This window comes from Notolabrus celidotus, chromosome 15 (assembly GCF_009762535.1).
Source record: "Notolabrus celidotus isolate fNotCel1 chromosome 15, fNotCel1.pri, whole genome shotgun sequence".
Taxonomy (NCBI): domain Eukaryota; kingdom Metazoa; phylum Chordata; class Actinopteri; order Labriformes; family Labridae; genus Notolabrus; species Notolabrus celidotus.
The window spans coordinates 4,753,749-4,771,379 of record NC_048286.1 but is presented as its reverse complement, the minus strand read 5'-3'; the positions used below and the strand labels follow the sequence as shown (position 1 = coordinate 4,771,379).

The 17,631-nt window shown below is 40.5% G+C and overlaps 2 protein-coding genes across 8 annotated transcripts in view; both read right to left on the bottom strand.

Moving 5' to 3' along the window:
• Positions 1–1,318, bottom strand: part of LOC117826779 (rho GTPase-activating protein 12-like) — an 88,977-nt gene extending 87,659 nt beyond the window's left edge. For 5 of the 7 annotated variants that reach the window (XM_034703108.1, XM_034703110.1, XM_034703113.1 and 2 more), the window contains exon 1: positions 1,027–1,317. The gene's annotated coding sequence lies outside the window, so the exon portion shown is untranslated. Of the gene's footprint in view, positions 1–1,026 lie in introns of all 7 variants that reach the window. The other 2 variants (XM_034703112.1, XM_034703114.1) reach the window with 1 other exon arrangement.
• A 4,107-nt stretch (positions 1,319–5,425) lies between these two features.
• Positions 5,426–17,631, bottom strand: part of LOC117826389 (kinesin-1 heavy chain) — a 30,832-nt gene continuing 18,626 nt past the window's right edge. Inside the window, exons 16-26 of the mRNA XM_034702391.1 lie at positions 17,101–17,292; positions 16,876–16,993; positions 13,086–13,141; positions 12,343–12,452; positions 12,091–12,192; positions 11,933–11,993; positions 11,567–11,638; positions 10,369–10,473; positions 10,031–10,247; positions 9,770–9,905; positions 5,426–8,190 (exon numbers count right to left, since the gene is read on the bottom strand). Coding sequence (XP_034558282.1) covers positions 8,187–8,190; positions 9,770–9,905; positions 10,031–10,247; positions 10,369–10,473; positions 11,567–11,638; positions 11,933–11,993; positions 12,091–12,192; positions 12,343–12,452; positions 13,086–13,141; positions 16,876–16,993; positions 17,101–17,292 — 1,173 coding nt within the window. The 3' untranslated portion in view covers positions 5,426–8,186. The remainder of the gene's footprint in view (positions 8,191–9,769; positions 9,906–10,030; positions 10,248–10,368; positions 10,474–11,566; positions 11,639–11,932; positions 11,994–12,090; positions 12,193–12,342; positions 12,453–13,085; positions 13,142–16,875; positions 16,994–17,100; positions 17,293–17,631) is intronic.

Here is a 17,631-nt window from a genome sequence, read left to right as displayed (position 1 = left end):
CACAGACGAGTGGAACTTGTGTAATGATTGCATCTCAAGAGAAGAGAGGAGAGAGAGGAGAGGAATGTGAAAGCACAACATCATTAAAACACAGAAAAATGAGGAAGCAGGATGCTGATTGTGGGACAGAGAGCAGGACACCACGTGATGGAGAGACAGTTTGCCAAATCCACACAGGCATGACATCATCACCCTGATATACAGTAAATCTGTCTGCTCACATCTGCAGACAGGCTACCTAACCATAGATCCCTTGTCCCATAGGTTCCTACTACTATCCTTCTCACCACCATCATCTCTCTCTCTCTTCATCTCCCTCTATCCCTCTCTCCAACACGGTCTCAGCAGATGTGTGTCTAACATGAGTCTGGTCCTGCTGGAGGTTTCTGCCTGTTAAAGGAAGTTTGTCCTTGCCACTGTAACTTGCTAAATGCTGCAAAGTGCTCTGCTCATGGTGGATTAAGATGAGATCAGACTGAGTCCTGTCTGTGAGATGGGACTGGATCTGATCCGGTCTTGATGTTGGGTCTTTGTTGATAGTAGAACATAGAGTGACAGCTCCACTGATCCATAAATCAGTGCACATATCAATCAGCAGCACATCACACTGCACCTCTCACACCACAATAACACACAGTACACTAACACTGCACTCTCCACACCTTCCATGTTGGTGTTCTTCTTCCCTTCAGTTGATGTGAGTGTCATCAGACATGGTGTCAGGTTAGTTCTCTGCAGAGTTAGACTTTCTTGGAGGTTTACATGATGCTACTTTAGCTAGTTTTCCTCCAGGGACTACTCAACTTCAGTTCCTCATATCTGAGCAGCATTCCCAACAACCACGTTAAGTGAATTACAAGTCTGATTTCACATTGTTATCCACATAAAGTGACATGAACACAGTTATGTCTCCTGTGTGACCGTCTGTCATGATTTACAGAGCTAATCTGTTAGCTAGCTGGCTGATTAGCCTTTGAAGCTAAACATTCCTCAGTAAACTCTGACGCACTCAGACCTCACACCTACCTTCAGTGAGGAGGAAGGAAAGGAAGCAGCAGCTATCCCAAAGGAGAGGAGGTTATTCAGGTAAACTTTCCCGTCGATCGACCGCCGTGTGGAACTTGCTCTTTCCTGGTCCGGGCTGACAGATAGAGGCGCTCCCGTGTCTCCTGCTCTCTCCTGGCCGGTGTGATCCTCACAGCAGACCCGTGGACTCGGTCTGCTCCGGTCTGCTCTCACAACTTTGGCAACTACCTTCACCGCGAAGATCGTCTGTAGAGGAGATGCTTCACTCCGCATCAGAATCAGAAATGCTTGATCTATGTGAGAAGGTCCAAATGTTAAGAGAAAGAAGTACGGTGGCCCTGAAGGACAAAACAACTTTACTGAAGATAAAACACTTTTACAAAGTTGGAGACAAATTAACATTTTGGAAAACATTTTTACATTTTATAAAACAAAATTACATCAGCAAAACACTTTTACCAAGGCCAACATTTACATTTAAGGAAACAAATTTACAAAAGATAAAACACCTTAACAAAGCTGGAGAGAAATTTACAAACAACAGAACACTTTGACCATTCTGTCTGACTCCTTTTAGCCTGACTCCTTTCAGCCTGACTCAGTTTAGCCTGACTCAGTTTAGCCTGACTCAGTTAAGTCTGACTCCTTTTAGCCTGACTCCTTTCAGCCTGACTCAATTTAGTCTGACTCAGTTTAGTCTGACTCCTTTTAGCCTGACTCAGTTTAGTCTGACTCAGTTTAGTCTGACTCCTTTTAGCCTGACTCAGTTTAGCCTGACTCAGTTTAGTCTGACTCCTTTTAGCCTGACTCAGTTTAGCCTGACTCAGTTTAGTCTGACTCCATTTAGCCTGACTCGGTTTAGTCTGACTCGGTTTAGCCTGACTCGGCTTAGCCTGATTCAGTTTAGCCTGACTCAGTTCAGCCTTATTCAGTTTAGCCTGAGTGGGTTTAGCCTTACTCAGTTTAGCCTGACTCAGTTTAGCCTTATTCAGTTTAGTCTGACTCGGTTTAGCCTGACTCAGTTTAGCCTGACTTCGTTTAGCCTGACTCAGTTTAGTCTGACTCCTTTTAGCCTGACTCAGTTTAGCCTGACTTCGTTTAGCCTGACTCAGTTTAGCCTGACTCCGTTTAGCCTGACTCAGTTTAGCCTGATTCAGTTTAGCCTGACTCAGTTTAGCCTGACTGGGTTTAGCCTTATTCAGTTTAGCCTGACTCCGTTTAGCCTGACTCAGTTTAGCCTGATTCAGTTTAGCCTGACTCAGTTTAGCCTGACTCAGTTTAGCCTGACTGGGTTTAGCCTTATTCAGTTTAGCCTGACTCAGTTTAGCCTTATTCAGTTTAGTCTGACTCGGTTTAGCCTGACTCGGTTTAGTCTGACTCCGTTTAGACTTATTCAGTTTAGCCTGACTCGCATTAGCCTGAATCGCTTTAGTCTGACTCAGTTTAGCCTGACTCCACATGGTGAAGCAGCGTTTAGTCATTATACACCACATATCTGGAAAGATTTCCCTGTAAGCTGTCGGTCTGCTCCAACTCTCACCTCCTTTAAAACAAAGACTAAACATTTTTTATTTGCCACTGCCTTCCTATCTTACCTTTTTTATTTCAAAATAAATGCAAATTTTAATTTTATTCTTAATATATTTCTAATTTTCCTTTTCTTTTCTATGTTTTATTATATTTGTCATTTTAATTGTGCTCTTTTATGCTTGTCTGAATGTTTCCAATGTTTTTAATCTTTTAATGTAAAGCACATTGAGTTGCCCTTGTGTATGAAATGTGCCATACAAATAATGTTTCCTTGCCTTTGTATGAATGCTATATAAATAAACTTGCCTTGCTTAAGTACACTTATATCTTATGAATAGATAGTAAGGTAAGTTACTGCACAGATAGGATTGCACCAGGTTATTAAAAACATATACTGTATTAAAAACACAGTGTGATTCAGATGTGAGATGGTTACAATAGTTTGTGTGTGTGAATCATAAACAGGGACCAGGGAAGACAGACACATAGAGCCCAGTCACACAGTAACTGGTATGTAGTGAAGAGAAAGATGAGGACAGAATGGAACATCGTAGTGCTGCTGTTAAACAGTCTGACTGCGGCTGGGATGAAATATGCATGTCCAGCATTTAGTACTTTATATCATGTTCTTAACCTTACATATGGATTGTGGGGTCAGGGCTGGGATTGGGATTGGATAGGGGGGGTCATTATATTTTTTTGATTTATTCTATTTATATTATTTTCATGTACAGCACATTGTGTTACAATATCATTGTATGAAAGGTGGTTTATAAATAAGGTCTGATTGATTGACTGATTGATATTATAAGCTATAAACTGTTATTACAATCCATGATCTTGAAGGGTAAGTAAATAAAGTACTCTTGTATACTCCTGAGAACAGCTCAACGCCCGTCACAGAAATATGTTCAGAGTGAGTGCTCTTGTTCCATTTTGACTCTGTGGTTCGAGCCCTCAGGTGTTCAGGACGCATTCAGGGAATTAGCGCCACCTACCGGTCATCCCACTGAAATACATTGTAATAGATGTCTTCTGACACAATGCGCTTTTATCCACCTGTCCGCTTCGCTGCAGGTGCGTCAGGGTGGGTTATATAACGTTTGACAGCACCGGGCTAGCACTTTGATCCAAGGAGCGTTATGTGACGTAATCACGTAATAACGTGAGTGTTCACAAATGCGGAGTTAAAATAATGAAAAGACATATTGATAAACAAAAGTAGACTTTAAAATAAAGGCTACTGCACACCACAAAAATGAAATGTAGAATAAAAAATAAGTTAAAGCATCAAATTAACATTAAGAATATAAATAGTGAAAATAAAAAAATTTAAAAAGTAAGGATAAGAGTAAGAGATCAAATAAAGGCTGAAAATATCAATAAAAAGGAGTAGATAAATAAAACAAAAAAACAGATTGTTAAAAAATATAAATAATTAAACATTAAAATCAATTTAAAGAGTGTCAGTGATTTCTTTATATATATCTTCTTAGGACCCGTTTTTACAGATTGGTTTTTCTGACTTCATCCTTTAAACCGCTTTTTAATTTCTATTTATTGTTGCTTTAAGTTTTATCAAACTAATTAACTGTTTGAATTTTATGTGATTATTTATTGTTTTATGATTATTTTAATTCATTATTTCAATGTTCCTAATTTATCCTTTTCCAGTTTCTATTTTCTGTGAGGTGATGTATTCTTCTTAAAACCTTTTTAATACTTTTTTTTGACTTATCTATTTTTATTTATTTATTATAATTTATTTATTTTTGAAAAACCTCCTTAACAATGATTTAATGGTCCACTGTCTAATCACTTTATTCTGTTTAATTTATTCTGCTTAATTGTTGCTCTGCTTTGTTCGAATTCCTACCTTCCTCACTCTCTTTGTGAACATTTGTTTTTAAAGGTGCTATACAAATACATTTATTATCATTATTAAAACAATAAAGTAATACAATCATTAAACCCTACATAAAAGCCAGACTGAATAGATACATTTTGAATTAAGTTAAATCTAAAGTTTTTCTTTGATTAATTTAATTTCTCCTTTGAGCTCATGACGTTATGCTAATATGCTTTTGTGCTTTTTTAACAGGTATGCCATCAAAGTGTACGGGATGCTGGTGAAAACTAGTCTGCTTTGGAGGTGTGGGTTCCCACAAATATGTATTGTCTCTTCATATATACAACTAAAAATGTAACAACAATTTCAAATACAAGCATGGGATGAATGACCATCTTCACAGCCTCTTTCAATGTCTATTTCAGGGTCACTAAAAGTTTAATTACAATATAATTTAGGTTGTCGACCCTTCCTTTAAGGGTTTTCTCCTCTTAGTCAAAGGAGCATTTAATAGGTTGACATTTAAATGTGTCATTAGACCTGGATCATTGTTGATGTTTCAGTTCCTGGATGAGTTTGAGGCTCGAGGTGGTTCTTGAGCCTGGTGGGATAGCTCAGGTTTTTTTCCCCTTTCCTATCCATGGATGGATCTGTGGTGGAAGGTGGTGGAGGGAGGCAAAGGACTCAAGAGTTTACAGGATACTGTGGACCACGGGCACCAACATAGAAAGGTAAAGAAAGAAAGAAAAAGAAAGAAATGGATACGTTGAATGTGGTCACATTCGGCAAAATCCCTTTTCATGTTGTTGATTTCACACAGAAGCAATGTTGCGTTGAAAAAGGAAAATGTCTGCTTTGAAATGTTAGATACAGATAATTCTCAAATTGTTTTGTTTCAATTAATTAGAATCATTAGGCCGAAACCAAAGAATCAGAAACATTAGCGATTTCTTTCCCCGCTTCCTGAAAAGTCTTATTTCCATGACATATGAGAAGAAAAGAAAAGCCAGAGATACGAACTCTTTCTCATAATTATTTAATCACACATACATTTACATCATGCAATCAATCCAAAACTGTGATCTCATGAACTTCCCATCTCCGTCCATAACAGAGCCCTGCTATTTGTGCCCCAGTTCTCCAGGAATGATCCAGTACCTTGTCCACTGATGGATCCTCAAAACTGTCCGTTTAAAATTGACCAACTATTACACAGTAATAAAAAAAGTGGCTACACTTTGTTTTTAATTTAGAATTCATGTAAAATTTCATTTCTGTAATCACCACGATAACCTTTGTTGTTCTAATCAACTGTCCCCCCCTCCCTCCCCGTTTCAGTTCCAGTTTTGGTGGAAGGTCAAAGGATGAACATTTTGAGGTCCATGCTGCAAGTCTTAGCTAATCTAGAAGATTACACAGAGGGATTAAACCATCTCGATAGACACCAAACACTGTCCTGTCTTAGATACAGGGGAGCTACTCCTCCCGGCGACTTTTACAAAGTGATTATTTAATTTACGTGTCAACAGTTTGCTTTACACGGCTTCAAACTTCTCCTCCTCCGCTCAGAAACAGCCACGCATGGAGTGTTTGTGTGAGTGCAGGTTTTGTGAGGAAGTGCTATCAAAATGAACTTTCCTGCAGCACGATGACAGGTGTTAGTTTGACATCCTGCGAGCAGAAAGCCAGAATCCCGCCCCCGCTTTGGAGCTCCGTTTGCTCCGCTTACTCAGCCACGAAATGTGTTTCGATCCTGCGTTTCTCTCGTTTCTGAAAAGCTGAAACGTCTTCTTTTAAGAGCGAGATCTGCACCTGAAAGTTTTAACGGTTTACAGTCGAGCTCAGCTTTTCAGAAAGGGAAGAAATGATGCTGTCGATCGAATGGCGGGACTTCTGTTTCAAGCACACCCTGATCCCACCTGCCTGTTGACGGGCATACAGTGTATTTTACAGTATATTGCACTTGCACAATATATTAGTGTTCTCACGCTGGGGTTACAATCTTCACAAGCTCTTTGCCAACGTACTGGGGCTTAATCACAGGGTTAAAACAAATAAACAAACAAAAATAAAACAAGCCGTCATGGGAAAATTGAAAAAAAAACACTAAAAATACAAGCAAGACAACAGAACACAAAATAAATCCTACACCCCTGACTAGATCTAACTACAGAAACACTCCTCCAGACGATGACAGAAGATTGTTGTGCAATTTTAGACCCTGCTCTCCTGATTGGTTGATCAGCAGCAAAGGGTCTGACCCATCCGGCCTGCAGCTCCCCCGTCAAATATGCATCTACACCACATGTGGAACAATGAGAGATACAGTACATACACCCAGCAAGAAACACACGTCGCTGTTCTGCAAATTTACAACCGAAAAGGGGGGGGGGGCACGAGTAATTACAGTGAGGGGCTAAATCTATGAGAACAACAACAACAACAAAAAAAAGGGGGTGAGAGAGGGGAGACAGAAAATGAAATGAAAGCGAGGCACCCTTGAAGTCATGATTTCGGGGGATCAAAACCACTAACCAGGAACCTGCTCCAGGAGATGAGTGAGTGACAGCGACCCGGCTAGGACAGGACGAGCATTGCGTGTGCTATCTCGGTCTATGTGCTCCAATGTGCAGACGGGTATAAATAGCGTCCATTAATTAACACGGCGAGAGAGAAGTAAAAACACGTACATTTAGCTATGTAAGCATGGGCTGTGCTAAAAAGAGAAAGGTGGAAGTTTGTTGTGATAACCGGATCATTCTCTTCCTTCCTTCCTTTCTACATTCTTTATATCCTTCTCATGACGTCACCGATACACGAGTATAGGTTGTATTTTAACTTATGATAAAAACAATTGGCCTCCACAGGTGTTGAGTTAAATACATCTACAGTACACTGTCGCACGTGTCCACTTCTCCGTTTTGAATCCTTCTTTTCATCCGTCAGCTCTCTCTCTCTCTCTCCGTAGAGGATCGTGTGCAGCAGTGCCAATTTTACATCTGTACAATACTGGGACAGAACAGTAGTGCTCGACGCCATCTATCAATTCAAAACAGTTTAGACTTTTTTTACGTTTTTTTTTCTTTTAAGAAGCATGTAAAATCTATCAGAGAAAGTGTGGTTAACAACCGATAATAGTAATGAGGAAATGTACAGAGGTTAGCCTATAGGGTCAAGCTAGTTCTGGTGGGAGGGTCTCCTTTCCTTTGTTTTTTTTTTGGTCTTTTTCCTTTAAAGTTGTTTTTTTTTGTGGTTTTTGTCGTATTTTTTCGGCTCTTTCTACCGTTACATTCAGCTTGGCACAGTGCAGAACTACTCGCACGACGACGACGGATGACGACAGACTGTGCAAAACATAAAACCCAAAGCAACACATTCGGAGGTGCGCGCGGTTTTTTCGCTCGCCGAGCCTGCGCTCAAGACTGCGTTTGGTTTCGGTGGATGAGAATATTATTTTTGCCTTTTTGTAAATTAAATTTGTTGTTGTTTTTTTGTTTTTTTTTGCTATTATATCCAGTAGGAGAAAAAGAGATAAGTCATGATGAGAATCGTAGGGGTGTGGGGGGGGGGAGGAGAGGGGTGGAGGTGAGGGGTGGGGTGGGGTGGAGCTGTACAGGCCAGGAATATTTATATATATATATTTATAATTCAGAAACTCCTTCGTGGCTCCAAAGCAGCAACGAGGAGCCTGTTCGCTGTTATGGAATGACAGGATGTCAGGGTGGGCAGGGGTGATGTTGGCTTCTTCTTCAGTGGTGTCGTCCTTCGATACCGCTGCTCTTCAGCTGCAGACAAACACAGAGAGGGGATCCTTTAATACATGTCGGACTCGCAGCAGACAGATTATATCATTTCAAAATGTAAAGACTTAAACAGAGAGCAGCCACATCAGCACCTCTTGATTTTTGTGGCATTTTAACGTAACTTACTCACTTACAAAAGAGATGCAGACAGTGGAAGGGTGGAATGACGTGATAGAGACACCTGCCTAGTTAGAAATCTGGACACTTGTACAGAAAAGTCTTCATTAATCACACCTGGAGCCCAGAAAGTTCAGGTAGAGTACCTCATATCTAACCCCTGCACAAAAATGTATTAAGGTGCTCTTCCACAGCAGGAACTCTCCCCAGGAACTAGGGACCTTTTGAGGAACTCTGTGCGTTAAGATAGCAGGAACCAGGGTCCAAATTTAAGCCTGATTTATTCTTATGTGTCAAATCGACGGCGTAGTTTGTCGTAGCTCCGTACCTACACACGCACCTCCTCCAAAATGTAACTACGCGTCAAATTGACGCAGGCTGCAAGCCCTGTGATTGGTCCACTCGTTGGCATTGTATTTACAGGACTTCCTGGATCCCTGCACATCGGCCGTGTGTTTAATCTCCTCCTCTGTATTCTTCATGTAATCATGTCTGTATGATAAACAGCAACATGTATCAGCTGTAGATTAACAGAACACGCTCTGAATCTCTGTGGAAAAGTAAACAGAGATCGTAGCGGGGCTGGAAGCAGGCGACCGGCTATCAGAGAGACCTCACTGCCCTCTAGTGTTTCAGGGAAGTATTGCAGAGCGACACGAACACATCGACGCACCAGTATATAGTGCTCATGTCCGCGTCAGCCACTGCTGCGTAGGGTCGATGCAGAAATAAAAACCAGGCTTTAGTTTAACTGAAAGTTGGCAGTTAACTGGGTCACTTTTTAAACTGGAACACCGGTCGTTATCTGACATGGCTTTTAAAATCTGTCGTCTTGCTTCAAGTCGAGCGTTTCAGCTATTTTGAATCGGCTTTGTTGCTCACGCTTGTCTCTTTTCGAGTGTTTATTCAACCAATCCATCTGCAATAAAGCCCGATCAAAAACATCACAAGAGGATCTCTTTCATGCTAACAGGCTAACTGTGATGTCGCACATGGCGATACCAGCCTGTCTCTCTCCTTATATGGCGTCATCTTTGTTGTTTGGTCTTTGTCTCTTTCTTGCTGCCCTCTACTGGTCTGGAGGCGTAGTGTAATTACTTTTACTGCTTCTCCAATGTCAACGGCCTGATTTGCATAATCTTCACTGACTTTGTGCAAACACAAACAATGGTGATTAGAAATCATTTAGTTCCTTGAAGAAGTAAAAGTTCCTGATACTTCTAGTTGAAAAGCACCTTAAGTGACTGACCTACAAAATGATTGAGCAAAACCCCAAACAACAAGACAGCTATGACAGCAGAATGAACTGCCTTGAACGTGAGCTCCAGAAACGAACGCTTCAGGGTGTAACATCCTGGTTCTGTACTGTCAACACAGCTGCTATGTTTAGTTCCTGCATCTCTGAAATGACGTCCCCTTTGTACCTGAGAAGAGAGAGACTTACTTTTTGTCTGGCTTGGCGCTGACTCCGCCCCTAATGGAAACTGTCTGGCTGTTCTGGTAGAAGCCTCCCCCGCTGCGGTTGATGTTGGGGTGGGTGGGAGACGCCACCGGCTGCTGCCCGGGCCTGATGGGCTTGGCTGTGAAGAAGAGGAAGAGGAAGAGGAGAATTAGGGCTGGCCTTTTTAGATATCGTTGAAGTGATAGGAATTTTCTCCAGACGCTGTGATATTTAAAATAAATAGACTCTCTCTTCCTTTCTTACCAATCTGGGCAGAGTGGCCCCTCCTGGCCATGTTCTTGGCCCTGACGGCCTCCTTGATGCGGTCCACCTCCTGCTGGTAGCGCTTGCGGTCGCGAGCGGCGTTCTCCTTGGCCTCCTTCAGAGCAGACTCCAGGGCCTTGACCCGCTCAGCCGTAGCGCGAAGACGCTTCTCCAGTTTAGGAAGCTCACAGCGCAGGTCTGCATTATCACGCACCAGCTGTGGGACGAGTTCACGTCATTCTCAGCTTTTCATTTTGTCTTTCTTTACAGAGCGGTGTGCGAGTGAGAGAACAGAGAACCAAGCATGGCGAGGATTGTAAAAGAAGAAGAGGACGTACCTGTTTGTGAACTTTGGTGAGCTGCTCAAGATTGTTCTCAAGAAAGGAAATTTTCTGCTTCTGAGCTGCACTCCCACCTGTGTCGTCTGAGTCCATCTCAGCGCTCTGCAGAACAAAGTAAAGCATTTCAATAACGCACAGAATCATCCCGACATTGGATATAACATACATGTCTTATATTTCTAAGTCAAAGAAACTGACTCCACTGTGACTTAAATTAGGGCTGGGCGATAATTCGATAATGATTAATATCGTGATATAATTTTTCTTGATATAAATGTAAAAATTGGTGATTAAAAATTCAATATAAATGAAAATGCAATTACACCCCCCAACCACTAAAAAGGGAGGAGGCGCTAGTGATCCTTAAATGCTAGTTGTCACCCAACATTAGACAAGAAGAAGACACCGTTTAACAGCCAATTAGGTCGAAGGGTAAGAGGTAGGCGGGGCTTAAATACTTTGGAATGTAAATACAGCTGAAACGAGCAACAGCAAAAAGCAAGAAAACTCAAAACCTAGCAGCTCAAAGCAGAGTCGTTAGTCTGACACTGAGTCGACTCTGAGTTAACTATTAACTTCATACACTTCATTAAATAAACATTCAGGATGTGGGTAAAGGACGAACAGAGACAACTTCTGCTGTGCATTTCTAACACATTTAATGTCCACCACGACTGAAATACAACTGAACACTGAATAACCGTGATGCATTCACTGCACTGTGGGAAACGACATCACTCTGCCTGTAACCCTTAGTAATCTTAAAGAGGAGTGCACAACTCAAAACAATACTCTATAAACTGAATAGAATACAATTTGTTATATGTTTGTTGTAAATTTAAATCAAATTATGGAAATTATCTCAATCTGAGAAAAATAAGAATCTACAAACTGAAACTTGATAAGAATCTTATCTTACACTAAAGACCTGCTTCCTGTTTGAACCGTCAGAAATGATGGATTCAAGAAGTTCATCAGAAAACTAAATCCAGATACAAACTAACAAACTGTCTTCAACTTCCACTCAGAACCAGAAATCTGACTTTACATTTAAATGAAATAATGATTTGATATTTATCCTGATAATCATCGATATTGACTGATATGAAATATCTTATCGAGACAACGTAATTTTCAATATCGCCCAGCACTAACTCTAATAACTCTAACTGAATATTTGACCACAGTCACTCACCTTCTTCACTCTGGTAGCCAGGTCCTGGACGAAGAGCTTCCTCAGGTTGTGCAGAGTCTGCAGCTCTTTGGCCTTTACACAGAAAAGAAGAAGGAAGAAAAAGAAGAAGAAAAAGATGATCCTGAGGGTTTAAATCCTCACTGTTAACACAAACTGCCAAACTTCATGTCAGACTCATTACTACAGACTCATATTTCTCTGATATATTCCTCTTTTGGCGTTTACAAGCAGCAAGGAGCCATAAACAACAAATCACTGTAACGATGTTACAATTACTGCTGCCAGAGGATGTAAACGCCAACATGTTATACGAGTGAGATCCACAGTAAGTGCCTTTAAATCATGTATTAAATCAGATTAACGTACCACTGTCTCCTCCAGACCCTTCAGGTCCTGTCTGGCCTGCTCCCTTCTGTCCTGCATCACCCTGAACAACGAGACAGCAGGTGAGTTTAGAGAAACGCACACGCCACATCACTGCGGATAAACGAATGTTAACGATAGTGAGTAAGTGAGGAACATACGTGAGCTCGTGCAGCTTGCGGCTCTTCTCCTGGTCGGTGGACTTGAGCTTCTCGTGCTCGACTCTGAGTCTCTCCTGCTCCAGCATGATCTTCTGGTTCAGACTGAGAGAGACAAACACATCCGTTTAGACACTGGTTATCGATTCAGAGAGATAACATTGGTGAGGAATCAACATATTGTAATAAAACAAGTTCTCTGTAATATGTTTGGGGAAAAAAACACAACGACTGGGCGCAAAGTAGATGACTTACTCCTGCAGCTCAGTGATGAGTTTCTCCTTGTTGTCCAGCTCATCTCTCAGGCTGCTGATCTGCTTCTGATGAGCGTCACGGTGGGAGTGGATCTGCTTCTCCACAGCTTCCTGCAAACACACACAAACACACAATTTGTTTCATAAAAGAACTTCGCCAAAACAACAGATTAATCAAAGCTAACGAGAGAAACATTTAGCATGTTGAGAGTCTTTGCATGATCTAAGCCAACCTCTAATGGTTGAACAGAAATAGAAAATTCATCATTTCATTCAAGTCCTCTCTTCTGTAGCCTCCACAAATATCAGTGTGCAGTTTGTAGCCATGTAGTCCATTCATTCATTTATTCATTCATCCTCCTCCTTCAATCCATAAACCAACAACATCTGTCGATTCGGCGCGTAATCTGAATCCTGCCTCCATGAAGGATCGATTGTGTGTGTGTGTGTGTGTGTGTGTGTGTGTGTGACGTTCAGTGGGAGAAAACGCTGTCTTACTAAAGACATCGAGTTTGATACACTCCAAACACACTTCTAAAATTGTGAATTTATATTTGAAGTGTGTGTTTTTGCATTGCACGGTCAATTTGCCTAAATTGTATTGCTTGTTTATTTGTTTTTGTTCAGGTTTGAACAAAATTATTTTTGTTTTGCAATTCTTCTTTGTCAGACTCGACTGGACCAATGACTCTCAGCAAATCCGCTACAGTTCTGTCTATTGTTTGAACGGGCTGAGGAACATACCTTGACTTCATTGGCAGTCTGGATCTCGTTCTCTTTCTCCATGGCGTGGACTTTCTCTGTAAACAGAAACACAGTGATGTCATTCCAAACTGAACCGTAATAACTTGTTATATTCATAAATAATAACCCTATTAATATAAAGTAGGTGCTATTTTCAACACAACATTATGAGCTGAGATAAGAAACTCAATTGCGCTGAAAGCAACATCTGCATTTTTTCCTCATTCCTTCAATTCTTAAACATCTAGAGTTGATTTCAGTCCAAAGCAAGTTCTGGAAACCAGTGTTGTTTTCGTCAACAATGACAATGACGAAATTATGTCATTGACGCCCCTTTTTTTTCATGACGATAATGAGACGGTGAGGAGCTAAACATGGCTCTTTGATGACGAAAACATGACGAGACGTGTGTGAGTTTTCGTTGACGAGACAGGACTGGATGAAAATGTTAGTGAGTGGTCTGTAAAGACGTTCAAAATGCATGACCTGTCTGCCTATTGAGTACTCTGCTCTAAAAAAGAAGATGCTGCCCAATGTCAGGTATTGTGCAGAACCTGCCTTGCTACTGTTTCTACCTCTCAAGGTAACACCACTAACCCTTATCAACACTTAAGAAACACCACAAAGTAGGGATGTAAATGTCAAGTATTTAGTGTGATCCATCTTTGGAAATGTTAATGATCAATTATTGACTAATCATTTAAAAAAACATTAACGTTTTCCATATCAAGAATAAAGCCAAATCTGTTTTTCCCTGAATCAAATGTTCCTTCACAACACAGGGTATACTGCCCTTGCAGTGTGTGGTCTTGTGCAAAGCTAGACAGCTAGCTAACAAAAGATGTAGAAGTCCATAGTCTTCAAATAAACACACAGGGCTTGCTTTTCCTGTCTTTACTTGAGTCTTGACTGTTGGGACAATATCTTGTTTTTTTTTAACTGAAACATTAACATTAACATTAATTATCTTTGCAATATTATATTATGTTATATTACATTATTATTGTAACTACAACTAATGATCATATTACATACCCATATTTATTTGTATTTATTGCTAAATTTGTCATTACCAACCATAATCACTCCATGTCAACCTGTCACTACTGAATCATTTTTAATACTGCCTGTAATTACTGCTATTTAATCTAAATTCCATTGTAACGTTGTATATATCTAAATTATATTCTAGCTTTATTTATCTATTTTTATTTTTACTTATCTTAATTTATTTTATTTTATTTTTCTATTGAAACTTCTTCTTGATAGTACTTATGTCTGGGTTGCTGCAACAACTGAATTCCCCACCGGGGGATCAATAAAGTAATATCTTATCTTATTACAGAGAAAATGAAACACATCAGTCAACAAGCACTGACATATTAATATATCACACATGTGAAACTGCATGAACTTTCTACCAATAGAAACTGCAATATACTACATAGAACAGTTTGACTGCTTAATAAGATAACACATACTTCAAACATGACAGTCTCTAAAAACTGCATGTGTTTGGTGGTTATGGACACATTTTACTTACAGACAAATTATCTCCAAGGCAGAAGAGTGTGATAAACACGTTAGCAACAGTATGAACTAGACTCTGTCCGTCTTGGCTGTTTGTGATCTAACGGTTGACGTAGCTAGCAAGAAGACGGAGAAACTTCAAAGATAGGCCGACAGAGGGCGGAGCGGTGAGAGCTCTCACTCTGTAGCTACTTCGGAAAACTAAACAAGAACGCAGAGCGCTCACTCTGACGCTGTTTTTAAAACCAAACTCAGAATAGCTTGCTTACTTCTTAACTTTTTTTTTAATCTACTTTTAACTAACTTATTTAACTTATCACTTACTAACGTTAGAGACAGCACACAGGGTATATAACTGATAGTATTAAATAGTTACGGATCATACTGAAGTGTACAAAATAATCAACACGTATCAACGTGTGGAGCAGGCTCATAAATAATCTCTGCAGACGCAGAGTCAGTGAAGACCAGCTTGGAAGTGAAGCTTCCAGCAAAGCGTCTGCCCCCTGGTGGCTGGCTGCAGTATAGGTCAAAAACTCTGTCTCCCCGATTCATTTGAATGTTGTTGATGTGAGAAACGTTCATTCAACATTCAAATGAATCGGGGAGACAGTTTTTGACCTATACTGCAGCCAGCCTCCAGGGGGCAGACGCTTTGCGAATGTTTCTCACATCCATTTGCTGTGGTGATATGTAATTATTATTTGACTGTTTTGTGTCCAAGGCCTCTTTTTTCTGAAAAGTTTCTTCTTCATTAGTTATTAGAGTTTAAAAACTGGGGTTTTACTTCCAGGTTTGCTTTGATTCACAGCCACCGTAGAGGGAAACTTGCTGTCCATTTTTATGTATAGTCTATGGTGAAGATCCAGACAACGTGGATTTACTGCAACAGGACAGCTGAACAGAATCATATTTCAGACTCAGTGTCCAGTTTTCTGTCTACTGGTTCTTATTGAGAAAAATAAGCATGTTTACGAGGTCAGGTGTCAGCCAGGAGTGCAACTGATAATCAGTCCAACGGCGGAGAAAAAAACAGACCTGTCACTCAGCCGCAGCCGCCAGCTGAGCATCTCTGCTGTGTGCAGTCAGCTGATTCACATCCAAACATGCTTTAAACTTAGAACACTTGTTTGGCAGAATTTTGTTAAGTTGTTGTGGTGAACACCGACAAGACTGCAAGTCAAAGTATTCAGTAAGTTTAAAAATGTAATTCAAGTAGATAAATAAACCGTCTTTCATATTAAGTCATGCTTCATTTACCTTTATCTTAACATAAGCCTAGCCTATGAGAAAGAATAATTTGTGTATAATGAATCTGATATTGTTTATTATAACAATAAACAATATCAGATTTGATATCATTTCCAGTTATTAATTTTTTTTACTAAAACTGACTAAAACTAGACTAAAACGTTTTTGAGTTTTCGGCGACTACAACTAGATTAAAACTATGACATATAGAAATGACTAAATGTGACTAAAACTAATGAGCATTCGTCCAAAAGACTAAAACTAAGACTAAAACTAAGATAGCTGCCAAAAACAACACTGCTGGGAACCAAACGCTAACAGGTTTTTCAAGCCTGATAACTCTGTCCATGAATTTCAGAGAGGCTGTTCAACGTTTATCCCATGGCTTCTTTTAGGATCAACTTCCTCCAGATGTACACTACCAGTCAAAAGTTTGGACAAACCTTTTTATTTATATTAATTATTTTCAACATTGTAGATTAATACTGAAGACATCAAAACTATGACATAATCTGGTTTTACCATAATCTGGATTACAACAGTAGTCAAATAGGGCTATCCATTGTGTACTAACCCTACCTCTGAACAACACAACTGATGGTCTCAAACACATTAAGAAGGCAAGTCATTCTACAAATGAACTCTTGATAAGGCTCATGTTCATTAGAAACCATTCCAGGAGACCACTTCATGAAGCAGACTGAGAGAATACCAAGAGTGTGCAAAGCTGTCATGAAGGAAAAAGGGGGCTACTTTACAGAATCTAAAATATAAAACATATTCTGCTTTGTTTAACACTTTTGTTCATTCAATAATTCCATATATGTTCTTTCATAGTTTTGATGTCTTCAGTATTAATCTACAGTGTTTACAATAATTAACATAAATACAAACCCTTGAATGAGAAGGTGTGTCCAGACTTTTGACTGGTAGTGTATAAAAAATGACTGAAAGTGAAAGCTGGTGTCCCTGTAGTATCTCTTCTGTCCGTCCTCACACAGAAACTTACCCTGAGCGCTGAGCTTGACGAGTTCCTCATTGAGAGAGTCCACGTTCTCCTCCAGCTGTCTCTTCTTCTGCTCCACATTCTGCAGGTACTCAGTCAGAGACTTGATCTTCGCCTCGTGCTGGAGATGGGAGAATAACAGACGTTTATAAATATCATCTTCACAAGGGTTCAGGAATGACCTTTCCTCTCTCTTCCTGTCAGGTGATCGTGGTCGGTTCGACGTACCTGAGAGATGCGCAGCTGGCAGGCAGCCAGCTCCTTCTCGTTCTCGTCCATCTTCTTGTTGCTCTCAGACTGGGTGCTCTCCAGCTGCTTGCAGCGCTTCACCATGGTCTTCACCTCCGACTTCATCTTACTGATGTAGAGACGGGCCACCGTGAACTCCTCGTCTATCATGCCGCTGCCGCCCTCGTGTTGCTGGAGGGGGAGAAGTGGAAAGCTGATGAGCACAACTACGTGATTGCATGAAAGGAGGCAGCAATACATTTTTATCCCTGCAACATCCTGAGAGAGGATTTCATAGTCTCCAAAGGTGTTTTTCGACAGGAGGAACTTTACCCCTGCACTACGTGTGTTTCAACCGGTGGACCCAGGGTCTAAATTTAGTTCAGGGGTAGATAATCTCCACCCTAAAAAGCCCCTGCTTGGGGGTAGTACTTTTCAAAGGTCCTGTGACTTTCGGGGGGGCAGGGCCTGCAATGCTGAACATGTCTGATTGGTAGATTAACCGCAGTGTTTTTATTCTGCCTGTCATCC